General features: G+C 35.8%; 3 protein-coding genes across 9 annotated transcripts; all 3 read left to right on the plus strand.

Moving 5' to 3' along the window:
- Positions 1–243: 243 nt before the first annotated feature.
- On the plus strand, positions 244–7,836 carry LOC120266894 (ubiquitin-conjugating enzyme E2-17 kDa-like). 7 transcript variants are annotated; one of them, XM_039274544.1, is made up of 8 exons: positions 244–329; positions 404–457; positions 646–826; positions 933–977; positions 2,905–2,943; positions 3,049–5,002; positions 6,232–6,452; positions 7,427–7,836. In XM_039274544.1, the coding sequence occupies exons 7-8, from the start codon at positions 6,237–6,239 to the stop codon at positions 7,655–7,657; spliced, it is 447 nt and encodes a 148-aa protein (XP_039130478.1). In that variant the 5' UTR covers positions 244–329; positions 404–457; positions 646–826; positions 933–977; positions 2,905–2,943; positions 3,049–5,002; positions 6,232–6,236; the 3' UTR covers positions 7,658–7,836. The 7 variants fall into 7 exon arrangements, with proteins under 7 accessions (XP_039130478.1, XP_039130480.1, XP_039130479.1 ...); XM_039274546.1 differs by having other exon boundaries at positions 3,049–4,580; XM_039274545.1 differs by having other exon boundaries at positions 3,049–3,200.
- A 791-nt stretch (positions 7,837–8,627) lies between these two features.
- LOC120266407 (ubiquitin-conjugating enzyme E2 11-like) lies at positions 8,628–11,116 on the plus strand. The gene is made up of 3 exons (XM_039274033.1): positions 8,628–8,673; positions 9,885–10,112; positions 10,816–11,116. The coding sequence occupies exons 2-3, from the start codon at positions 9,897–9,899 to the stop codon at positions 11,044–11,046; spliced, it is 447 nt and encodes a 148-aa protein (XP_039129967.1). The 5' UTR covers positions 8,628–8,673; positions 9,885–9,896; the 3' UTR covers positions 11,047–11,116.
- Positions 11,117–11,940: 824 nt separating this feature from the next.
- Positions 11,941–15,242, plus strand: LOC120267625 (ubiquitin-conjugating enzyme E2 5A-like). The gene is made up of 4 exons (XM_039275296.1): positions 11,941–12,009; positions 12,082–12,136; positions 14,091–14,311; positions 15,156–15,242. Exons 1-4 carry the CDS (start codon positions 11,944–11,946, stop codon positions 15,192–15,194), a joined length of 381 nt encoding a protein of 126 aa, XP_039131230.1. The 5' UTR covers positions 11,941–11,943; the 3' UTR covers positions 15,195–15,242.
- The last annotated feature ends 9,299 nt before the right edge of the window (positions 15,243–24,541 follow it).

Here is a 24,541-nt window from a genome sequence, read left to right on the forward strand (position 1 = left end):
AGTGCAATAGGAGTTGAGACGGCTCGAACCAAGTGCTATCCCACGGTTCCTATTCAATGGCCACTTCATGAAGCATTAATTGATTTTTTTTTTTTAATTATTATGCAACTAGTCTCTGTTTCATTTTTTTTAATAAGTTTTCTTCATATGTAATCAAGGTGTTATGTGTAATTATTTAATTAGTAGGGGTATATGTGCAATATGGCGACTCTCTATTAATTTCAATTTTCAAATCCAAAGTGTAATAATCACGATAGTGCCCGATGGCGTCCTCTTCTTCGCGCTCGTCCTCGTCTTCTGAAAACCCTAACCACGATCTCCTCAACAAGGTTTGCCAATTTTTTTTACTTTAATTTCTTGCTATTTATTGGATCTTATGATGTTCTCCATCTTTTCTTGTCAGATTCGAAGCCGTGAGATCGCCATTAGCGAGCTCAACGGCCTCGCCCCCTCCCGCGTGAGCTCTCTTTTCTTTCTTCTCCTTTGCTGCAAATTACTGTACATTGAGTCGTTCTTTTACTTGGGTAATTATAGTTTCATGATTGAATTTGTTGATTTTTCTTGTAAATTAACCGAAATTTTGAAATGCTTTGTTTGATTTTGGATGCTGACAATGCTGACCAAAGTCTTTTTTTTTTCATGTAGAATGTTTATCAGAAAATTGGAAGAATGCTTTTTTCGAAAGAGTATAAAAACAGCCGTTCAATCTGAGAAAGTGAGTGTTCTGCATAATCTCTTTGAAATTTCTTGGCTTGTCAAGATGCTTATCCAAGTCATCTTCTTCATTATGATGACAACTTCATCAAGAAGCGTGGAAGCTGTAATGGTATTACAAATTTGATGGAATTTGCTAAAGTTTTATTATAATTTTTTGTTGCCTTTCCCACTGATTTTTTTATTTTTGTTTTGATCATTAAAACAACTTGAGACAGCCAAAGCACAGTTGCAAAAGATGGATCTGAAATAAAAGAACTAAGGTACGCTGTCTGCGCTTGTTTATCCTTGGATTTATTTGACCAGATTTTTTTATGTTTATGTTTGGTCTATATTTGAATAGACATACATTTTCACAAAAAAATTGTCCAAGGCTAATTATTGTGGATGTCTCTTCACAATAATTGTGACGGAGAAAGCACCAATTCAGACGGAATGGATTCAAGATGAATTAGGAAAGCAAGAGATTGGGATTGGGCTTGTCAATTGATGCAAAACGGCACAACCAATATATATCCGAACTCCTTTTACTTGTGGAAGTGCATCTTTGATTTGTCAATTATGTTGTGGTTGAAGTCCTACTCATGGTGACCTGGTTGAATTTGGTGAAGCTGTAGATATTATTGTTGATTATTTAGTACTATGCACTGATGGGAGGAGTTGTATGAAACAAAAATTGTGGATGCCAGGCTGCCAGCTTAATTGGAAGGAAATTATGTGGAAGTTTTGCAGTTTTGCTCCTATATCTTCCAAAAAGGAAAAAGATTTTTTAGAGTTGTTTTATGGATCTGCAAGAGCATACTTGGGTTTCCCCAATAAATAGAAGGTATAATACCCCTAATTGGTCATTTTAGTTTTCTCTCTCTTTCCTGTTGGTCCCTCTACTCAGAAATGCTCCCGATTAGTCCCTCTACTTTTGAAAATATGTCCACTTAGTTAGAAATACTCCCAACTAGTCCTTATATTTTTAAAAATGGCCCAACTAGAGGGACTAAGTGGGCGCATTTTTAAAAGTAGAGGGCCTAGTTGGGAGCATTTCTAACTAAGTGGGCACATTTTCAAAAGTAAAGGGACTAGTCAGGAGCATTTTTGAGTAGAGGGACCAAAAGGAAAGAGAGAGAAAAGTACATGGACTATTTTGGTGATTATACCTAACTAGAAAGTGCATCTTGCCCAACTGTAAATGAACACTTCTTTCCCTTCTCACATTTGTTCTCTATTGCATTCTTACAATCACTTCATTTTCATTTATTAATTTAATAGTAATAGAAATACATGTCATACTGAGACAATTTGTAACTTGCTATACTCTTAACTAGTACGTTAGGGGTAAAAATCTTAAGAGGTCACCAAACAATACCCATATTTCACTTTGGTACCAAATTTCAATTTGTATATTTTTGATCACCCTACTTCGATTTGATTTCAACGGGGGGATATCCGAGGGATTTCGGTGAGAAATATTTGACATGGACACCGGATAAGCCATGTGGAGAGCATTTGGACACTTCATATGCTGATGTGGACTAGCCATGTCACACCTAAAAGCTACATCATCTATCCAAGTACCATTAAGTTTTATGATGACGTGACTCTTGGGGTGACGCGGCTAGTCCATATTAACATATGACGTGTCAAAATGCCCTCCACATGGTTTATCCAGTGTCAATGTCAGACATTTCTCACCGGAATCCATCGGGTACCTTATTGTTGAAATCAAATTGGAGTAGGATGAAAAAAAGATATAAATTGAAGTTTGGTATCCAAATTGAAATATGGGCATAATTTGTTTACCTTTCAAGATTTTTACCCCAAAGATTTATCTATGCGGAGAGACTGATTTATTCGGATTGGAAGAGTAATCTTTGAGGAACAAGAGAAAAAAAAAATCATTATTTTTTTATACAAAACGAGAATAGAAAATTAAGTTAATTATTTACAAAAAAGAAAGAAATTTTTTCTTTGATCTTCCCTCAAGCTCTTTTTCGGTTACATACTTGCATATAAGACACATCTGGTATTTGGTTATTATTTGTACCAATGACCTACAGAATCTCATAATTGATCATAAAGTTCTATCCTTATATGTTCTGATCGCCAGTTCATACTATATTAGATCCAGTTGTATTCGATTGGAATTGAGAGAATAAAATAATCCATATGAAAATTGACTTTACTTTTCTTGTGTAGATGTCGTGGTAAGAGCTGGGTCAGTCGAATCATCCTCAGGTACATAAATTGCTTGGATCAAAGTTATAGATCCATTTTTGGTAGAAGTAATTCTTTCTTGCAATCACTTAGTAAGTTTCCATATCAAATCTCAATTCAATCAAGTTTGTGGCATCTACCAATTTTGCCGTACGACTTTGCGGAGATCTGTGTTTATGGTAAACAATCGCCTGGGCTTTGTCATTGCGAATCCCTTTTGTGAGGAGGCACCTCTTCTCTCAAAATTACTGGTGGCCCATTCTCCCTGGTCGGAATAGGTAAGTAAATTTCTTTCCTTAGAACCGCACTAGAGAGTTTCCTATCGCATACAGCTTAGCAATTGATCCCTTTGTCATCATATTTTGTTAGATCGAATAGAATCATTTTGTGAAGATCAAATAGAATCATTTTGTGTATCCAGAATAATATCAATCCAAGCCATTTTATGCATAAAAAGTGACAATTAACCAACTTGATCCTCTTCCCTGGGATCCCAGATAAGGGAACCCTAGAAGAGCCGCCGATCTTTTAACAATACCTTCTAAGGAATCGTTAGTCCAAGACATTGAACAACAATGTTTTATTTTAGAAAAACACTAGGAAAAATTACTTACTCCATCTGACTAAATCCCAGTTTGAGTCTGGGGTAACCTACACGGAAAGATATTTATTTCCCTATTTTAACTCATTTGAATTAGAAATTATTCAGCTAGATTTAGTCACATGTCGAGATCATCTATCTGTGGAGATTGGTTCCTTTTCCCTTTCACTTGTACTATAGGGAAGGAGTGGACTTTATGCGTAGTACTCATTGACTAATCAATTAAGTAATCAAATTGTAATAATTATTAATTGTTAAATTGATCGTTTTGCGAAGCCCTAAAAAAACATGATTTTCGACAGAATCAAAAGACATATATGGTAGAATCATAACCATAGAATACAACCCTAATCGAGATGCATACATTTGTCTCATACACTATAGGGATGGTGAGAAAGGTATATATTTTACATCCCAGAGGGGCTATAATTGGATATACCATTGTTTCTGGTATAGAAGTTTCTATATCAATGTGTGCTAAAGAGCGTGGAGGTTCGAATCCTCTTCAAGGCATAATATTGAGAATGCTCATTGAATGAGCAATTCAATAACAGATTTCCGATCTAATCAATATTGATATACCGAGTATCTTATCTGTTGATACGAAGTATTCTGGTAATCAAATCACTTTTCTTGAGAAATACAAGACATTTAAGTTGTACAAGTAAAGAGATCTATTCATTGGAAAATGAACGTGAACGGTGATGGGATTGATGATAAAATAGAAGCCTCGGGCCAATCAATTGAATATTGGTTAATACATAATCGATTGAACACATTTTGGATATGACTCTTTTGTTCAAAAATGAAGTGTTCCAAATGTTTTCTTTATACATTATTCTCATTATGTTCCGGGTGGTAATCTCTACTGAAGAATATAGCTCTATGAGCAAAGGCTCCTGTCATGAGAAAAGAATTTGTGAATGTTTGTATCCATATGGCAAGATAGATCTGAGTATATGTTGGAAAGAAGGAGATTGAGCTGAAGTATGTGACATCTAAAGACCAAGTGGCAGACATGTTTATTGAGGCCTTAAAAGTTTGAAGATTTCTGCAGGTTGAGATCTGTCCTTGGAATAGTTAAAGGCTAATTTACAAGTTTATTCACAAGGGTTTTTTGTTTCTATATATATTTCATTCAGTGTGAACTTTTCAGCGTGTTAGATTTGGACCCAATTGAAGACTGCTTCCTCTGTTCTCTGTTTTTTCCTTCTCTAACACTTACTTGGGCTATATCTATGTGAAATTAATTTGAATAATGTGGATAATTGCTAGATGTGATTATGGATAAAGAGAATTTGACTTCTACACAGATGTTTAATGCAAGAGATAATCTTGAAGTTGGGTTGAATACCAAACAAAATTCTTATTGATTCAGTCTTTGCAAGGGTAGAGGAGTTCGAGGAGATTTAGGCTCGTGTTTTTTCATGAAAAGTATGTGTTTGAGTGAGTGAGATAACGAAATCATACTATTAGTTGGTATGGCTCTTGTACTCTGATGAGCTTATTATTTCATGTATAATTTGATGTACCATGGTTTTCTTTTTATTTGGGTTTTCCATTGTTATTGTGTTACTTGCTTAGTTGCCTATGTCTTTTTATTGTTTGGTATTTTATTGTCATGATGGAGCTCACTAGGTGTGGTTACAGTTGTGAAGGATTTCATCTATACAAGTGCCTCTCCCTTTCCTGAAGAAGTGGTTCTGCCAAATTTATATTAAGTTGAATCTTATTCAAAGTTTAGTTGAGATATATATATATATATATGTGTGTGTGTGTGTGTGTATCTTATTTGGAGTGTTTTATCTATAGTTTGAATCTGAGTAGGATTTGAGTTGGTTATTTTAGTTTTAGTGAGATTTGGTTTATGTAGTCTATATAAAAATTTTCCCTCAGTATACATAAAGGATGAAAAAGTGAGAGATCACCCATCAGTCATTAGGATTTGGAAGGAAATATATGAAAAAAGTATTGAAAGTAAATCCCACTTCTAAGACTTAGATGCTGTTGCATATTTTGATTGAAATAAAATTTTTTATTATTACATATTACGTCATTTTCCTATCCATGTTTCTATGGTTTTTCAATTAACTAGGAGCAGACTTTTTATAATTTTTTTTTATTAAATTAATTTGTTATTCTTTGTGACTTCGCAAAGATGAGTGAAATAGCCTCTTTTTGAACTCCATATAGGCAGCTAAATTGTCTCTTGGATGCTAAATTTTGTATATCTGTTAGAGTAGGATTATATCTTAATGTCTTTCTGGTTTATTACTTAACAGAGACTTACTCTACTTCATTGTATAAAGTTAATGATGTTTAAGTTGAAGTTCTAATCCTTTCTTATTTAAAAAGAGCTGGTGTTCCAATTATATTCTAGAGAGAGACTATTCTTTGGGTTGTTATTGACAACAGGTTTGAATTACTTTGGATCTAACCTTTATAGTTATTTTACCAATGAATTCAAGGTTTCTGTGTTTCTTTTAGTAGTTGGATAGTTTTTTATTGTTTCTATTGTCTAGTCTTTGTTTTCCAAACTAAGTTTTATCAAAATATATGATGTTGGAGTTAGATTTGAGGGCAAGTGCTATGATCATAGCCTAATAATTCTCCTTGATAATGATGAATCATTGTTCTTTTCCTGCATTTAAGTTTGAGATTTTTGATCCTGTCAATTGTTTTCACACTTTGAAATGCTGGTTTGGTAGGCATTATGGCTAGCAAGAGGCTTCTAAAGGAGCTTCAGCACCTGCAGAGAGATCCTCCAACATCATGCAGTGCAGAACCTGTTGGAGATGACCTGTTCCATTGGAAAGCGGCAATCATGGGCCCTGCTGATAGTCCCTATGCTGGAGGTGTATTCTTTGTTGATATTCATTTTTCTCCAGAGTATCCTTTCAGGCCTCCTTATGTGAAATTCCAAACCAAGGTAAGATGGACTTGTATTCCTATCATTTATTATGGTTCTATAACTAGATCTTGTTCTTCAATTATGCTTTTTGTTGTCTTCTTAATTAACTATGATTTTTCATAGGACTTTAAAACTCAATTTTCATATGGTTTACATTCAACACAGATTAACAGGTGTTATACATTCATTATATCTCACTTTGATTCTTTTATTCATTTGAGATGTATACTTCAATTGTGAAAATGCAAGTGTGATAATTCATGTGGCATGTTCAATGAGGATTCAATCCTTTTACCTTTGACAGTGGATCAGAAAAAAAATTGTAAATATGCAATGTAGAAATTACTAATTTACAGGGTGTTATCAATATAAGTCTTATTTCAGTTTGAAGTTTTTGGATTGAGTAGTATTCTTTTTGATAGATTATTTTTATCTTTATCTTCTTGCTTGGTTTTCTTTGCTTGTCTCCTTGAATTTCATGGACTGAGCTAGTGTCAGCATGCTCAGTAATAGATCATGTTCTAGTTTGGCAGGAGTAGCATGTAAACTGACACCGGGAGAGATTATTAGCTTTATTATCGACCTTCTCTTTATTGGCCAGTTTTGGTATTATTTTTATTTACAGTCATTTGAGTACATTCTTAGCTACTCCCTACATGGATTGATTATCATTGGCATTAGTTCTAATGTCTCGAAGATTATCAGCTTAGGTGTTGTATGAATCACATTATTAGCAACTTTACCACATGATTCAATGAGTATCATCAGCATTAGTACCAATGCCTTTAGGATTATCCTTGGTTATTGCAAATGAAGTATCTCGATGTACAAATAAGATCCTTGGTTCAATTGTTTGATCAAATTCAACTATCAAACTTCATTTTATCTTTTAGATCAGAACAGTATCCTTCAACTACTAATTTATATTGTTGTGAATAACAATAAATAAAAATTTAATCTACTGACATCAATCTTTACATTGATTCTGACAGGTTTACCATCCAAACATCAACTCCAATGGCAACATTTGCCTTGACATCCTCAATGAGCAATGGAGCCCAGCTCTGACAATTTCCAAGGTCCTTCTCTCCATCAGTTCTCTGCTCACTGACCCGAACCCCGACCATCCTCTCGTTCCGGCGATTGCTCGCATCTGCAAGAACCAGAGAGCCCTTTATGAAGAAACCGCTCGAGAATGGACCCAGAAATATGCCATGGGTTGACTAATGATCATTCCTTATTTTCAGAAACAAAAAATATTGTGTTAGACTTGTTAATTGTTGTCTTTAGCTAAAGCATAAGATCAAGTGCTTGTTATGAATCTCTTAGTTTTCTTTGTGAAGTCATATAGACTGGCATGGAACTCAATCTATTTGGCTGTATGAACATGTTCTGATTATGAGCAAGTATTCTGTTTATTTCTACAACTCTATTGATGTGGCTTGTGTCTAATGAAATTTTTATTTATCAACTTTTGATTAAAAAATTAAGTTGAATTCAAACTGAAGTTCTCTACTCGAATTTTATTTGAGTTGAAGTCATATAAAGATTCAATTAATGATAAAATATTATATTGTTCTCATCTTAACTCAAATACCCCCCTAGTTTTTTTTTCCCAAAATATCTTTTCAAGCTAAATATTTATTCAAGTCTCTAATTAAGTGGGAAATAAAGGTCAATTAAAAATTAAGGATTGGAACTAATAATTTTTTTTGGTATATCTAACCTTCCAATCATGCGCCTGCAGTTTGTATGAGTATGAAAAGTGTCAGAAGATTATGATAAGATTGGAAGGAGATCTAAAGATTTCAGATAATTTCTTTTAGAGAGAAATCATCACAAATATATTGACTCAAAATTTCCTTTTGTATCTATATAAATTGCATTCAGTGTGTTGGATTTTGACCCAATTGAGGACTGCTTCCTCTGTTCTCTGTTTTTTTCCTTCTATAACAATTATTTGGGCTATATCTATGTGAAATTAATTTGAATAATGTGGATAATGATTAGATGTGATCATGGATAAAAAAAAAGATTTTTGACTTCTACGCAGAGATTTAATACAAGGGATGATCTTAGGGTTGGATTGAAAATCAAATTAAATTCTTAATATTGATTCATTTTTTACTGGGAGTAGGAGTTCTAAGAGACTTAGGATTTATTCTATATATTGCAGGATGTGGCTTCTGTTTATCATGAAAATTGTGTGAGAGAGAGAGTGAAACCATACTATTAGTTGGTATGACTTTTGCACTCTTATTATCTTATTCTTTCATGTACTCTTTGATGCCTCACGGTTTTCTTTTGTTTTGTGTTGTTTTTTTTATTTGTTGTTGTGTTAATTGCTGAATTGCTTATGTGTTTTTATTGTTTGGTATTTCCTTATCATCGTCTATTTGGAGCTCACTAGATGTGGTTAAGGTTGTGAAGGATTTCATCTATACAAGCACCTATCCCTTTACGGAAGAAGTGGTTTTCCCCAAATTTATTGAATCTTATTCTTAGTTCAATTTATATATATAGATATATATTATATTAATAGTTTGAATTTGAGTAGGATTTGAATTTTTTTTTTTTAAGTTTTAGTAAGATTTGGTTTATGTAGTCTATATAAATATTTCTCCCAATACACATAAAGGATGAAAAAGTGAGAGATCACCCATTAGGATTTGGAAAGAAAAATATAAAGTTGTATTGGAAGTAAATCGGTAAATTCTACTTCTATGATTCAGATGCTGTTACATCTTTGGATTGAGATATAAAGTTTTATTATTGCATGCTCCATCATTGTCCTATCCAAGTTTCTATGTTTTTTCAATTAACTAAGAGCAGACTTTATTTTTTCTCCTTCATCATCTTTTTTTAATTTAATTTGTTTTTTCTTAGTGACTTTGCAAGAATGAGTGAAAGAACCCCTCTTCTAGCTCCATATTGGCAACTAAATTGTCTCTTGGATACTAAATTTTGTCGTATCTGTTCGAGTAGGATTTTTATATCTTAATGTCTTTCTGGTTTATTACTTAGCAGAGATTTAGTAGGATTATTACATCTTATTGTCTTTCTGTCTTTTTGTTTAGCAGAGATTTACTCTATTTCATTGTATAAGGTTAGTAATGTTTTTGAGTTTAGTTGAAACTCTCTAATCCTTCTCTATTTCATTGTATGAGGTTTCCTTGTTTCTCTTAATAGTTGGCATTAAGGTGCATGAAAATAATACCCTCTAGATGGTTTTTTTTATTGTTTCAATTTTCTTGTCTTTGTTTTCCAAACTCAGTTTTTATCAGAATATATATATAATAGTGGAGCTATACTTGAGGACAAGTGCTATGATCAAGGCCTTATAATTCTCTTTGATAAGGATAAATTACTGTTCTTTTTACTGCATTTAACTTTGAGAGGTTTAATCCTGCCAAATTTTTTTTTTCACATTTTCAAGTTCTGATTTTGTAGGCATTATTAATTATGGCTACCAAGAGGCTTCAACAGGAACTTCAGGACTTGAGGAAAGATCCTCCATCATCATGCAGTGCAGGACCTGTTGGAGATAACTTGTTCTATTGGCAAGCTACAATCATGGGCCCTGAAGATAGTCCATATGCTGGAGGCATATTCTCTGTTGAGATTCACTTTCCTGAAGACTATCCTTTCAAACCTCCTCAAGTGGATTTCCAAACTGAGGTAAGTTGCACTTTTATTCTTGTAATTTATTTGAGTTCAGTAACTAGAACTTGTACTTCAATTATGTTTTTTGGCGTCTTAGTTGTATATACTCTGATTGTGAAAATGCAAATGTGATAATTCATGTATCATGTTGAATGAGAACTCAATCCTGTCACCTTCGACAAAGGATCAGGAAACTAATTTAGATGGTAATATCAATATAAGTCTCATTTCAGTTTAAAGTTTTTGAATAGATCATTAATTATTATTGCTTGTCTCTTTGTATCTCAAGGCCTGAACTAGTGTCAGCATGCTCAAAAGATTAGATAATGTTTTAGTTTGGCAGTAGTATGTAAGCAAACTCCGAGAGATATTATTAATTAGCTTTACTATCAATTTTCTAATTATTGGCTATTTTTGTCGATGTTCTTTCTATTTACATTCATTTGTATACATTCTTAGTTATTCCCTTAATGGATTGATTATACATCATTGGCATTAGTAACAACGTCTTTAACGGCTACTTACTGCAAATTAATGAAGTGTCTCAATGAACAAATAAGATCCTTAGTCCAATTAATTGTTCAAACTCATGTACCAAACAACAGTTTATCTAAAAGATCAGAACAGTATCATTTGACTACTAATTAATTATATTGCTTTAAAGCAGAAAAAATATAAATATAATTTGGTGACATTGATCTTTATATTGATTCTACAGGTTTACCACCCAAACATTGGGCTCAGTGGTTATATTTGCCTTGACATCCTGAAGAATAGATGGAGCCCAGCTATGTCAGTTTCTACCCTCCTCCTTTCCATCTGTTCTCTGCTCACTGATCCAAATCCTGATGATCCTCTCAACCCTGCTATTGGTAACATGTACAAGAACAGAAGAACCCTCTTCGAAAAAAACGCTCGAGCATGGACGCGAAAGTATGCCATGGGTTGATCAATGATCATTCCCCTGTGCTTGTTAGGAATCTTTTAGTTTTTTTCTTTAAATTGATATATACTTTTGTTAGAACTTCATATTATTTGAACTTTGTTATGTACCCTTTCTGTTTTTAGTTTTTTCCCATTTTTTTGGTAGCCTTTCTTTATATATATATATATATTTGAGGGCAACTCTTATCAATAATATATATATGTATATATAGTGAGAAAGGATGGGTTTTCTACTCACAACTCTCATGGAACTCAATCTGTAACATGCTTTGATATATCAACAAGTATTTTGTTTATTTCTGCAATGCTATTGATGAGACTTGTTTTGATGTAAAGAAATTGTGATAATTTAAGGTATTTCACAATTGAGTTATCACAATTAATTAATATGTTGATAGCGTACATTGTCACATTAAAATTGTTACTAATAATATCATTAACAGTATTTCTATAATATTTGCATATAGTATTGTAATATTACTATGGCACATAGAATTAAATCATATGACATTTCTCTTCTTCTGAGTTTACCTTGTAATTTTTTTTCTATTTTTAACAAATTTGTGGTTTATCTAGTTTATTAAAAAAAAAAAAAATCATGCGTCACTCACCCACCATTCAAATTACTTATTACTGGACCCTTTAGTGATTAATTGTCGAAACTCCATTTTGGCTCATAAGATCATTGTTATTTCTTGAGACATTAATTGAATATTTTTTTATTATTATTGAGCTGGTCACTGTTTCATTATATTAATAATATATAAGCTTTTCTTCAGATGTAACGTAATAAAGGTGAATTTGTGTAATTATTTAATTATTAAGGGTTTAAGTGTAAAATGGTGGCTGTTTATAATATTTATTGTTCATATCCAAAGCGTAATCATCACGATAGTGCCCGATGGCGTCTCCTCCCGCGCGCTCGTCCTCGTGCTCTGAAAACCCTAATCGTGATCTCCTCAATGAGGTTTGTCGAGTTTTTCCTTCAATTTCCTGCTTTTTCTTGGATCTTATGATGTTTTTCTCTTTATCTTGTTAGATTCAAAGCCATGAGATCGTCATTAGCGAGCTCAAACGGCCTTGCACCACTCCGAGTGAGTTCTCTTGTCTTTCATCTCCTTTGCTGCACTTTACTGTACATTGAGTTGTTCTTGGATTTGGGTAATTATAGTTTTGTGATTGAATTTGTTATGATTGAATTTGTTTGATTTTGGTTGTAAATTGACTGAAATTTTGTAATGATTTGTTTGATTAGTATTTCTTATTAGATTCTGATAGAAAGCAAAGAATTTGTGAATGTTTGTATTTATATGGCAAGACAGATTTGAAAGAATACGTTTTGACTTCTAAAGATCAAGTTGTTGACATGTTGAGTAAGGCCTTAAAGTTTGAAGATTTTCACAGGTTGGGATCTGTCCATGGAGTAGTTAAAGGCTAATTTACAAGTTTAAGAAGAGTGTTGAGAAATTAAACTTATATGTGTTGCTCAGTGTGAACTTTTCAGTGTGTTGGATTTTGACCCAATGGGAGCCGGTTCCTCTGTTCTCTGTTTTGTTGCCTCTCTAACAAGTGCTTGGGCTATATCTGTGTGAAATTAATTTGAATAATGTGGGTAATGATTGGATGTGATCATGGTTAAAGAAGAGTTTGATTTCTACACAGAGATTTAATCCAAGGGGTAATCTTAGGGTTGAGTTAAATATCAAATGAAATTCATATTGATTCATTTTTTACTGTGACGAGTTCTAGGAGACTTAGTGTTTTTATTATTCTATATATAGCAGGACATGGCTTGTGTTTGTCATGAAAATTGTGTGTGTGTGTGTGAGCGTGAAATCATACTATTAGTCGGTATGACCATTCTAATCTAATTATCTTGTTGTTTTATGTTTTCTTTGATGCCCCGTGGTTTTCCTTTTATTTTGGTTTTCTATTTGTTATTGTGTTACTAGCTTAATTGCTTATGTCTTTTTATTGTTTGGTATTTATTATCATCATCTATTTGGAGCTCAGTAGGTGTGATTACGCTGGTGAAGGATTGATTTCTTCTATACAAGCACCTCTTCCTTTCCAGAAGGAATGGTTTTGCTAAATTTATTGAATTTTATTCTAAGTTCGATTGATATATATGTGTGTGTGTGTGTGTTATATCTATAGTTGAATCTTATTCTAAGTCTATATAAATTTTTTCTCAGATACACATAAAGGATGAAAAAGTGAGAGAGAGAGAGATCACCCATTAGGATTTGGAAAGAAAAATATAAAGTTATAATGAAAGTAAATCGATAAATTCTACTTCTATAATTTAGATGTTTTTACATCTTTGGACTGAGATATAAAATTTTATAATTGTGTGTTCAGTCATTTTCCTAGCCAAGTTTCTTTGTTTGTTCAATTAACCAAGAGCAGACTTTATTTTTTCTCCTTCATCATCTTTTTTTAATTTAATTTGTTTTTCTTAGAGACTTTGCAAGAATGATTGAAATAGCCCCTTTTCTAGCTCCATATTGGGAGCTAAATCGTCTCTTGGATGCTACATTTTGTCGTATTTGTTAGAGTAGGATTCTATCTTATTGTCTTTCTGGCTTATTATTTAGCAGAGATTTACTTTGTTTCATTGTTTGTTTTTGAGTTAATTTGAAGCTCTAATCCTTTTAATATTTAAAGAGGGCCAGTGTTTCAATTGTAATCTTACTATTCTGTGGGTTGCTAGAGGCAACGGTTTTGAATTAGTTTGGATCTAACTTTTATAGTTATGTTTATCAATGAATTCAAGGTTTCCTTGTTTCTTTTAGTAGTTGTCAATAAGGTGCATGAAGATAATACCCTCTAGATGGTTTTTTATTGTTTCCTTTTTCTAGTTTTTGTTTTCCAACTCAGTTTTTATCAGTATATATGATGGTGGAGTTATTTTTGAGGGCAAGTGCCATGGTCATGGCCTTATAATTCTCCTTGATAATGATGAATTACTGTTCTTTTACTGCATTTGACTTTGAGAGGTTTATCCTGTCATGTTTTTTCACACTTTGAAATTCTGAAATTTTTTAGGCATTATGGCTAGCAAGAGGCTTCAAAATGAGCTTGATTACTTGCAGAGAGATCCTCCAACATTTTGCAATGCAAGACCTGTAGGAGAAAACTTGTTCCGTTGGCAAGGGACATTCATGGGCCCTGAAGATAGCCCATATGCTGGAGGCGTATTCCCTGTTGATATTCACTTTCCTCCAGACTATCCTTTCAAGCCTCCTAAAGTCAAGTTCCTAACCAAGGTAAGATGGACTTGTATTCTTGTCATTTATTGGAGTTCTATAATTAGAACTTGTACTTTAATTTTGCTTTTTGTTGCCTTCTCTAAGTTGCTATGATTTGTCCTAAGAATTGAAAAATCACTTTTATATGGTTTGAACACAGATTAACACGTCTTATACATGCATTATATCTCGGTTTGATTCTTTTATTCATCTTAGTTGTATACTCTAACTGTGAACATGCAAGTGATGATTCATGTATCATGTTGAATGAGGACTCAATCCTTTTACCTTTGACAGTGGATCAGGGAACAAAATGTTGAGTATATAATGTAGACAGTACTACTTTACAAGGTGGTGATAATATAATTCTCATTTCAGTTTAAAGTTTTGGAGAATAGGTTTTGTGGGGTAGATCATTTTTATCTGTTTCTTGGCCTCACTTTCATGCTTAACTTTCACATAACCTTTTGCTGTTCGCTTGTCTCCTTGTATCTCAAGGCCTGAACTATTTTCAGCATGCTCAAAATATAGATCATGTTCTAGACTCCGGGAGAGATTATTAGCTTTACTGTCAACCTTCTATTCATTGGCCATATTCGATATTATTTCTATATACACTCATTTGACTTCATTTTCAGCTATTCCCTACATGGATAGATTATCATCAGCATTAGTACCAATATCTTAAGGATTATGGCTAGTTATTGCAAACGAAGTATCTCAATGGACAAATAAGATCCTTGGTCCAATTGTTTGATCAAATTAAAGTACCAAACAACATTTTATCTTATATCAGAAAAGTATCATTCGACTCCTGATCTATATATTCTGCTGACATTGATCTTTATGTTGATTCTGACAGGTTTACCATCCAAACATCAACATGCATGGTAGCTGTTAGATGTGTGTATGTATATCAGATGTATGTATGTATATATATACATGTGTAGTGGTGTATACTTGTATGTGTTGCTTCTATATGTAGCCATTGATCACTTGTTTCTAATATAACTGATGAGCTTTGATCCATCTCTTTTCTTCTCTTCTTTCATTCTTCTCCCTTCTAACATGGTATCAGACTAGGTACCTTCCTCCGGCCATCTCTCCGGCCACCTCTCCGGCCATCTCTACACTTCATCAGTCGGCCATTTCTATACTTCACTAGTCCTGTCTTCTTCCCCCTTGTTTCATTTCTCTTTTCATTTCCTCATTCAAAAAATAAATAAATAAATAAAATAAATAAAATAAAATCTTCTGCGACCGGCCAGCACATCCACGCTCGCAACCGGCCAGCACGCGCACCAGCATCTTCTGCGCACAACCCTTAACCCCACCCGCGCACCGACGATCGCCTCGAACCACGCCCGCGACCGCCCGAAAGACGCCCGCGCCCGGCCCCTCGGCCACCAAGCATCGCCTCCCGATCCACGCCCCGCGACCGCCCGCACGCCGCGCGACCGGCCCCGCGCTCGGCCACGCCCCGCCTCAACACCCGCGCCCGGCCAGCACACCTGCGCCCCACAGCCGTGCGCGCGCATCTGCCCACTCGCCGTGCGCTGGCCCGGCCGGCCGCCATCACTCGCCGGGAGGCTGCTGATCACTACCTTGTCGCCCGACCTCCATCCTTTTCCCCCACGAATATAGCCTTTTTGTGTCTTCTCCAAGCACATGAAGACAATTGAGCTCGACTCCATTCAAAAAGCAAAAGACATTGATGTCTCATTTCTTTCGTACTCATGTGCTTAGGCTTAGGCGATTAAAAAGGAAAATATATATATGGATGCTTATGGGCTTAGTAGTGTGCTACCTGAGATGCGTCACCGCAATCTCCATCATTCTGATGTGGTACTTGACGGCACCAACTACATCGCTTGGCGGCTCACTATCAAGCGTATTCTTGATGGCATTCGCGTTCTTCGCCATGTTGATGGTACGAGTACTGCTCCTACTGCTCCTTCTATCCCTGACACCACTTCTTCCACCGAGGCCTCTACTCTTCTTCTGGCATTTGAGCAGCAGTTTGAGAAATGGGTTGCTGACGACTCTATGGCCAAGATGATGATCTGTCAGACGATCACTCTTGATATTCGTACTCAGATTGCTGATCTTCCCACCGCTCGGGCGATGTGGGACTATCTTGAGCGTCGTTACTGTGGTTCCAGTCAGGCGCAACTTTACACTTTATATCAGACTCTCTCTAGTCTTCAGCAGGGCGAGGACACTGTCGACCAGTTCTATAGTCGGTATTGTGCCTTATGGCGTCAGATTGATGCTCTGACTCCTCCCTATTGTGCTGTTCATGCTGCCCAGATCCTTACTTGTTCTGAGTCTTGCTCACGTCGTCGTAGCCATGATGAAACACGCCGTATGTATGAGTTCATTATGCACCTTCGTCCCGAGTTTGAACAAACTCGGGCTCAGTTACTACATGCTCCATCGGTCTACTCTTTGGATGATGCTTTCACCTTTGTTCGTGCTGAGGAAACCCGTCTCCGGGCTACCTTCACAGGGGGAGGTAGTGCTCTTGCTGTTCCTCGCATTCCTTCTGCCTCTTCGTCCTCATCTAGTAGACCCCCGGCACCTTCTGTCTCATCTAGGCCTCCTTCTTCTACTAGGCCGAAACGCATCATGATTTGTCACTACTGTGGCATGTTTGGTCATCATGAGCGTGAGTGTCGGAAGAAACAGCGTGGACTTCCGCGTACTGCTCCTTCACTGCCTCTTCTACCGCTGCCTCACTCTCACCAGCAGGCACATTCTGTCCAGGTCTCTCCTGCTACATCATCTTCTCCTTCGCTGTCTCCTACCGATCATCAGTTATTGGCGATGTTTCGACAGTTTCAGCAGTCTCATCTAGCAGACTCCACTGGCCATGCACGGTCGGCTCAGGTTCCTCCTACTGCTCCAGGTAGTTCCTGTCCTCTTTGGCTTCTTGATTCTGGTGCTTCTCTTCACATGACTCCTGATGCCACTCATCTTCATCATTCTCATCCGCCATTACATGTTACACGTGTTCGTACTACTGATGGCACCCTCCTCCTCATTTCATCTACTGACCATTTTTCTTCTACTTCTTTTTCTATTCCCTCTGTCTCTCATGTTCCTCGTTTATCCATGAACCTCATGTCTGTTAGTCAGCTTACTGATTATGGTTGTCAGGTTATTTTTGACCGTACCACATGTCGTGTGCAGGATCACAGTGGGAAGGTGATTGGAGCTGGCCGCCGCCATGATGGAGTCTATGTGTTGGATACTCTTCATCTGTCATCTTCAACTAAGTCTATTCATCACTGTCATGCTACTGTTTTATCTCATCATATGTGGCATCATCGTCTTGGTCACTTGTGTCCCTCTCGTCTGTCATCTCTTGTTCGTCTTGGCGTCTTAGGAGCTGTCTCTCCTTCCTCTGATATTGTCTGTGTTGGCTGTAAGCTTGGTAAACAGCTCCAACGTCCTTATCCTATGAGTGTATCTCAGACTACTGCACCTTTTGAACTTATTCATTCTGATGTTTGGGGTCCTGCTCCTTCTGTTTCTAAAGGAGGTAACCGCTATTATGTTATTTTTATTGATGACTACACTCGTTTTACTTGGATCTACTTTATGCATAATCGTAGTCAGATATTGTTTATTTATCGATCTTTTACAGCCATGGTTCACACCCACTTTGTTGCCTCAGTCAAGATCTTTCGATCTGACTCGGGTGGTGAATATATTTCTCAGGCTTTTCGAGCCTTTTTATCTTCTGAGGGCACATTGCCTCAGTTATCCTGTCTTGGTGCTCATGCTCAGAATGGGGTTGCTGAACGCAAACATCGTCATATCTTAGAGACGGCTCGTGCTCTTCTTCTTGGTGCTTTTCTCCCTCCTCATTTTTGGGCTGATGCTGTTAGTACGGCTGTTTATCTGATTAACCTTCAACCTTCCTCTCATCTTCATGATCGCAGCCCGGGGGAGTCTCTTCATGGGACACCTCCTCGCTATGATCATCTTCGTGTTTTTGGTTGTCGTTGTTTTGTTTTGCTCTCACCGCGGGAATGGACCAAGCTCACCGCCCAGTCTATCTCCTTTGTTTTTCTGGGATATAGCCTTGAGCGTAAAGGTTATCGTTGTTATGATCCCGTTGCTCGTCGTATTCGTATTTCTCGTGATGTCACATTTGATGAGACTACCCCATTTTACGCTTCTCCCTCTTCTACTGAGTCTCCCTCTCCTTCGGTTCCTCTATCTTTTCTTTTCCCTCCCATTTCTCCTGTAGGTACCTCTCCTGTGCCTTCTCCGTCGATCATTACTCCTCCAGAGCTTCTTAGTCCCTCCTCTCTTGACCCTGCTTCTCCTCTTTCTGTTGAGTCTCCTACTGTGTCTATCCCTTCTTCTTCTTCACTTCCTCCTGCTCATCCGCCAGTCTGTTTATTCTACCATCGTCGGGATCCCGCAATGACTCCATCAGGGTAGGCCCTCTCTGACGTCTCTCCTACTACTGATCCGACTCCTCCTTACTCTTTGCGAGATCGCTCCACTTTACATCCTCCTGTTCGTTATGCTTCTGCTAGCACCAGTGTCTCAGATATCATTGAGCCAGGTACCTACAGGGAAGCGGTTCGATCCCCTGAGTGGCGGACTGCCATGGCTGAGGAACTTGATGCCTTGTCTCGGACTCACACGTGGGATATTGTCCCTCTCCCTACCCATGCTATTCCTATTACATGTCGCTGGATCTATCGGGTGAAGACCCGTTCTGATGGGTCTCTCGAGCGTTATAAAGCGCGTCTTGTTGCTCGTGGTTTTCAGCAGGAGTATGGCCGTGACTATGAGGAGACTTTTGCCCCCGTGACCCACATGCACACAGTCCGTACATTAGTTGTTGTTGCTGCTGTTCGTAGGTGGGTTCTTCATCAGCTTGATGTGAAGAACGCCTTTCTTCATGGGGACCTGAAGGAGGAGGTCTACATGACTCCTCTCGGCCTACAGGTACCTCCTGGCTCTGTTTGTCGCCTTCGCCGTGCTCTCTATGGTCTCAAACAGGCTCCTCGTACCTGGTTTGAGAGGTTCAGCACAGTCGTTGAGGCTGCTGGGTTTACTCCGAGCATATATGATCCGGCAGTCTTCATTCATTCTTCACCCCGTGGCCGGACCATTCTTCTTTTGTATGTGGATGATATGATTCTTACTGGTGATGATTCTGCTCACATTGCTTTTGTGAAGCAACGACTATGTGAGACTTTTTTTATGACTGATCTTGGTCCGCTTCGTTATTTTCTGGGTATCGAGATCACATCTCATCCTGATGGCTATCGACTATCCCAGCAGCGTTACACTCTTGACCTTCTTGATCGCTCTGGTTTGACTGATACTCGTACCGCCGCTACACCGATGGAGTTGCATTTGCAACTTCGTGCTTCCGATGGGGTTCCCTTACCGGATCCTTCTCGCTATCGGCATCTTGTTGGTAGCTTAGTCTATCTTGCTGTCACACGTCCGGACATTTCTCATGCTGTGCACATTCTCAGTCAGTTTGTTGTGGCTCCCACCTCTATTCATTATGGACATCTTCTCCGGGTGTTACGATATCTTCGAGGCACTGCCTCGCGTGGTCTATTCTACTCGCACCAGTCCACTCTTCAGCTACAGGCCTATTCGGATGCTACTTGGGCCAGTTCTCCCGATGATCGAGTCTCTGTCACTGGCTATTGTATATTTCTTGGGTCTTCACTTGTTGTGTGGAAGACTAAGAAACAGCAAACCATTGCCAAGTCCAGTGCTGAGGCTGAGGTTCGCGCTTTAGCTTCTACAGTACAGGAGGTGCTTTGGCTTCGCTCGATTTTGCAGGATTTTGGTGTCCCGATTCATTCTCCTATTCCTATTCACTCGTGACGATGACAGGAGCTCTTCGATTGCAGCGAGATCCGGTCAAGCATGAGTCGACCAAACACATTGGTGTCGATGCCCACTTCACCCTACCGTCATGTCGCATCAGACATCGCTCTCTTCATTATCTTCCCTACCGAGGTCCGGTGGGCTGATTTTTTTCACTAAAGGCACGTACACGTGATCGACGATCTGTTTATGTTATCCAAACTCAAGACCCATGATCCACCTTGAGTTTGAGGGGTGTTAGATGTATGTATGTATACGGATGTATGTATGTATATATATACATGTGTAGTGGTGTATACTTGTATGTGTTGCTTCTATATGTAGCCATTGATCACTTGTTTCTAATATAACTGATGAGCTTTGATCCATCTCTTTTCTTCTCTTCTTTCATTCTTCTCCCTTCTAACAGTAGCATTGGCATTGACATCCTCAAATGGCAATGGAGCCCAGCTCTGACAATTTCCATGGTCCTTCTCTCCATCTGCTCGCTGCTCACAGACCCAAACCCTGATGAACCTCTTGACCTGGAGATTGCTCACATCTACAAGAAACAGAGAACCCTCTACGACAAAACCGCTCAGGAATGGACACGGCAGTATGCCATGGGTCATTCCCTGTTTTCTGAAACAAAAAGATGGTTTTAGACTTGATGTGCATAAAATCTAGTGCTTGTTTTTTAATCTCTTAGTTTTTGTCTGTAAATTGATATGTACTCCCATTTAACTCAAGATCTATATTGTTCAATGGCCATGTTTTGATGTATCGACAAGTTTTCTGTTTATTTCTGCAGCTCTATTGTTGTGATTGTTTGCAAATCAAGTGCGTGTTTCTTTTGATTTTCCCCATGTATGCCCCAGTAAAATTCATAATTGTGAGGAACAGGCAATGATTCATCACTTTAAACTCTTTGAGTTAACCCAAACTAATGATAACAATTGATTTGATCATGGAGTAACACATTACTTAGAATTCAAAATGTAACTTATCACTGTTTCAAAGCAACCGTTTCTCGGTATGCTGACTTTGATGGATACAAGTCCATATGATTTCCTTGGGAGATTATTACCACCTAGCTTTAAGAATGAATGATTTATATAATCAACTATTTTCTTGAAGTTGAAACTGCTACCCTCTTAATGTAGCCATCACTTTATCTTGTCTTTAGGTTTTTTTTTTTAAAAAAAAAATCACTCTAGTTTTATTCTAATGAATTTTTTAGTACAGTGGTTGTCACAATGTCAATAGCAATGGGTTTACAAAGGCACACCCTACCTCAGGTGCTATTTCAAATGATTTCAGGGGTTGTTTGTTTGCAAGGCTTGGATTGGGAATGGATTGGGAATGGATAGGGAATGAGCTCAATGCTTTGTTTGGTTGGCAGGCTTGGGAATGTGGGAGGAATCCATGAGGAATGAGATGAGGGGAGAAGGTTGATTGGCATTCCCCCCAATTGGTTGAGGAATGCCCAATCCGGATGGTGAAATATCCATTTTACCCTTGACTTTAAAACTTTATCTATATATATAGGAAAAATGTTGAGAACATTGTAAACAAATAATAATGATAACATATTACAAATAAATTAATACTATAAAAATACAACAACAACAATAACAATAAATTAAATTAATTCTAAAATAATAAAAATAAAATGATAACATTGTAACAAAACAACAATATTAATAATGAAGATTGATTGTAAAAATTAATTATAAAAATAATTATGACAATAATGACAACATATTACAAATAAAATAATATTATTGGCCAATGTATTTATTTTTTTAATATTTACTCTATAAGGGCATAAAAGACATTTTGCACATATTTTTTCTATTTACTTTTCTCATTCCCAATGAATTACTCTCCCATACCCTCCAACCAAACACAGTTTTCCTTCCATTCCTAATTCATTCCCCCTTATTCTCATTCCTATCTCATTCCTCTTCAACTCCATTCCTTGCAAACAAACAGCCCCTCAATAAATCCTCCGTGGCAGGTGATGCATTTTTCTCCAACAAATTGCATTGCAAGAGAAATTTATTAATTCGGTTTGTTTTATGAAAATCTTTTACGTATGTACATAGCCTGATTTTTATCACTCCATGTAACGCCAGATTTGGTTAGTTAACCCTTGAAATGTTTAATAAATCATCTTGAATGGTGCACTATCGTGCTTATCTATCTCTTGACAACCTTTTAATAGGATGGCATTTATCATCTTTATTAAAAAATAAATAAAAAAAATTATTTATCAATTTGTGAGAAAATACTTGAACAAAACAAAATACTTGAATTTAAGCTAAAGTTTTAAACTTGAATTCAATTTGACTTAAACTCAAATAAGAATTTGACTCGTACTAAACCCGCATTGATCTTCAAAACTAAATATAAAAAACAAAAAATAAAGAATGCTTAATATTAAAAATAATGTGCCTAACTCTTAACAGGTCAGTGAAACTTAAATTTAGTTGCTAAAAACCTTGAACATTCATACTTGAAATATGTTCACAATATTGGAGATGAAGCAATACAGATAATAATGTGATTTCCACCAATTGAAGTAAAGATGCACAAACTTGAGCATTATTATATTGTTATTTATTTATCTCCATATTTCTATATAATCATGAGGGTACTTCTGCAAAAATTTTCTTCATTAAAAATCATGAATATGTGAACAAGGAAGAAATTAGGAATTTTTTTAAACTATATGAAAACTAAGATTAAATATGGAAAAAAATTATTCCAGGCAACCATTGGCATTAAAAAAATCTCCAAATTTGGTTCTCAATTGATGCACTTCAGGGAATCATCCATCCTTTTCAACATCCTATTTAAGGACATAAAATTTACTAAATTAATGATAAAATATTAAGGAGTTCTCATCTTCACTCAAATATCCCCAAGTTTTTTTTTGTTTTTTTTAAATTTGATTTTTTTAAAAAATATATATTTATTTGAGGCTCAAATTAATTGCAAAATAAGGATTATAAACTCAGTAAAGAATAATTATTGCAAGTGATAATTTCTTTCAATATTTAACCTTCTTGTCTCTTGTTCATTGTTTATACGAGTCTAAGACTATCTCCAACTCACAACGCCAAAATTTTATCCCAAATCCCAAATTTGGCTCTGTTGCACTAAATTATATTCCAACCACAAACCCAAAATTTTACCCAAAAAAGTATATTGTCAGAATACTCCTAACACATCTATTAATTATTATTATTATTCAATCACAAAATACTTGAAATTAATTATTTTCAATAATTATTTAATTAAAAATTTGTTATCATTTAAAATATTTTACTAATAAAAAAAAAGAATGAAACTGATGTTATATCAACTAGGAACAAATTACAAGAAAATAACCAACAAGTTATGGAGATATTGCATAAGAAAAATGCATATAAAATGGCTATGAAAGAACTTAAAGATTAAAATAAGATCTTGACTACATATTTGAGCACAATTAGTGATCCTAATATTAGTGTTTATATTCAATATGATCATAATCCAATCCAAACAAGCACGGATTATGCAAAAAAAGATGACATTTTCAACAACCACCTATTTCAGCCTCGAATCCTTTTGGAAACTATTTTGACAATCTTGGTAGAAGTGGTGCTGATTTCCCGAAATTTGATATGTTATTTTAATATAATTAGTTTATACATTACATTAACTTTTATTAAGGTTGTTTAATATCTCGATTTATTATCGGTGAATGTTTATGCAGCATTATCAATATTATTATGAATATATATTGTTCTAAATTTGTAATGCATGTGTCTTTCATTGTTTTTAATATATTTTTTTTTAACTATTTTAGTTTAATAAATTTATCATAAATTAATTTAATTAATAATTTTATTACTAATTAATTAATTACACACAAAATTCAATTTAATAAATTGACTACTTATTATAATTATATTCATAAATTGTTTTTTTTATAATTTTAATTACAATAATAAAAATAAAAATAAATAAATAAACTTGAGTGACCCCAAATTTGGGATCATCTATCCCCAAAGCCCCAAATTTAAGGCAAAATTTTAAGATGGATTGGAGTTCAAATGACTCCAAATTTGGGATTTTAGATTATGGTTGGAGTTGCTCTAAAGAGAGTGTGAATTATGACGATTGTGACAAGATTGGAGAAGATCTCAAAGAATTTCAAATAATTTCTTTTGGAGAGAAATCACTGCAACCACTGCCAAGGTTAGTGTTAATTTGAAGCTTAATCTTTGTTTGTATGATTTGAAGATATAATTTTCTTAATATATGACTGATTAATTTGTTTTTTTATAATATCAAGTGATTTTTAATATATGGTCTGAGAAAAGATTATTTTAAAAAATTGAT

Source organism: Dioscorea cayenensis, chromosome 8, assembly GCF_009730915.1.
Source record: "Dioscorea cayenensis subsp. rotundata cultivar TDr96_F1 chromosome 8, TDr96_F1_v2_PseudoChromosome.rev07_lg8_w22 25.fasta, whole genome shotgun sequence".
Taxonomy (NCBI): domain Eukaryota; kingdom Viridiplantae; phylum Streptophyta; class Magnoliopsida; order Dioscoreales; family Dioscoreaceae; genus Dioscorea; species Dioscorea cayenensis.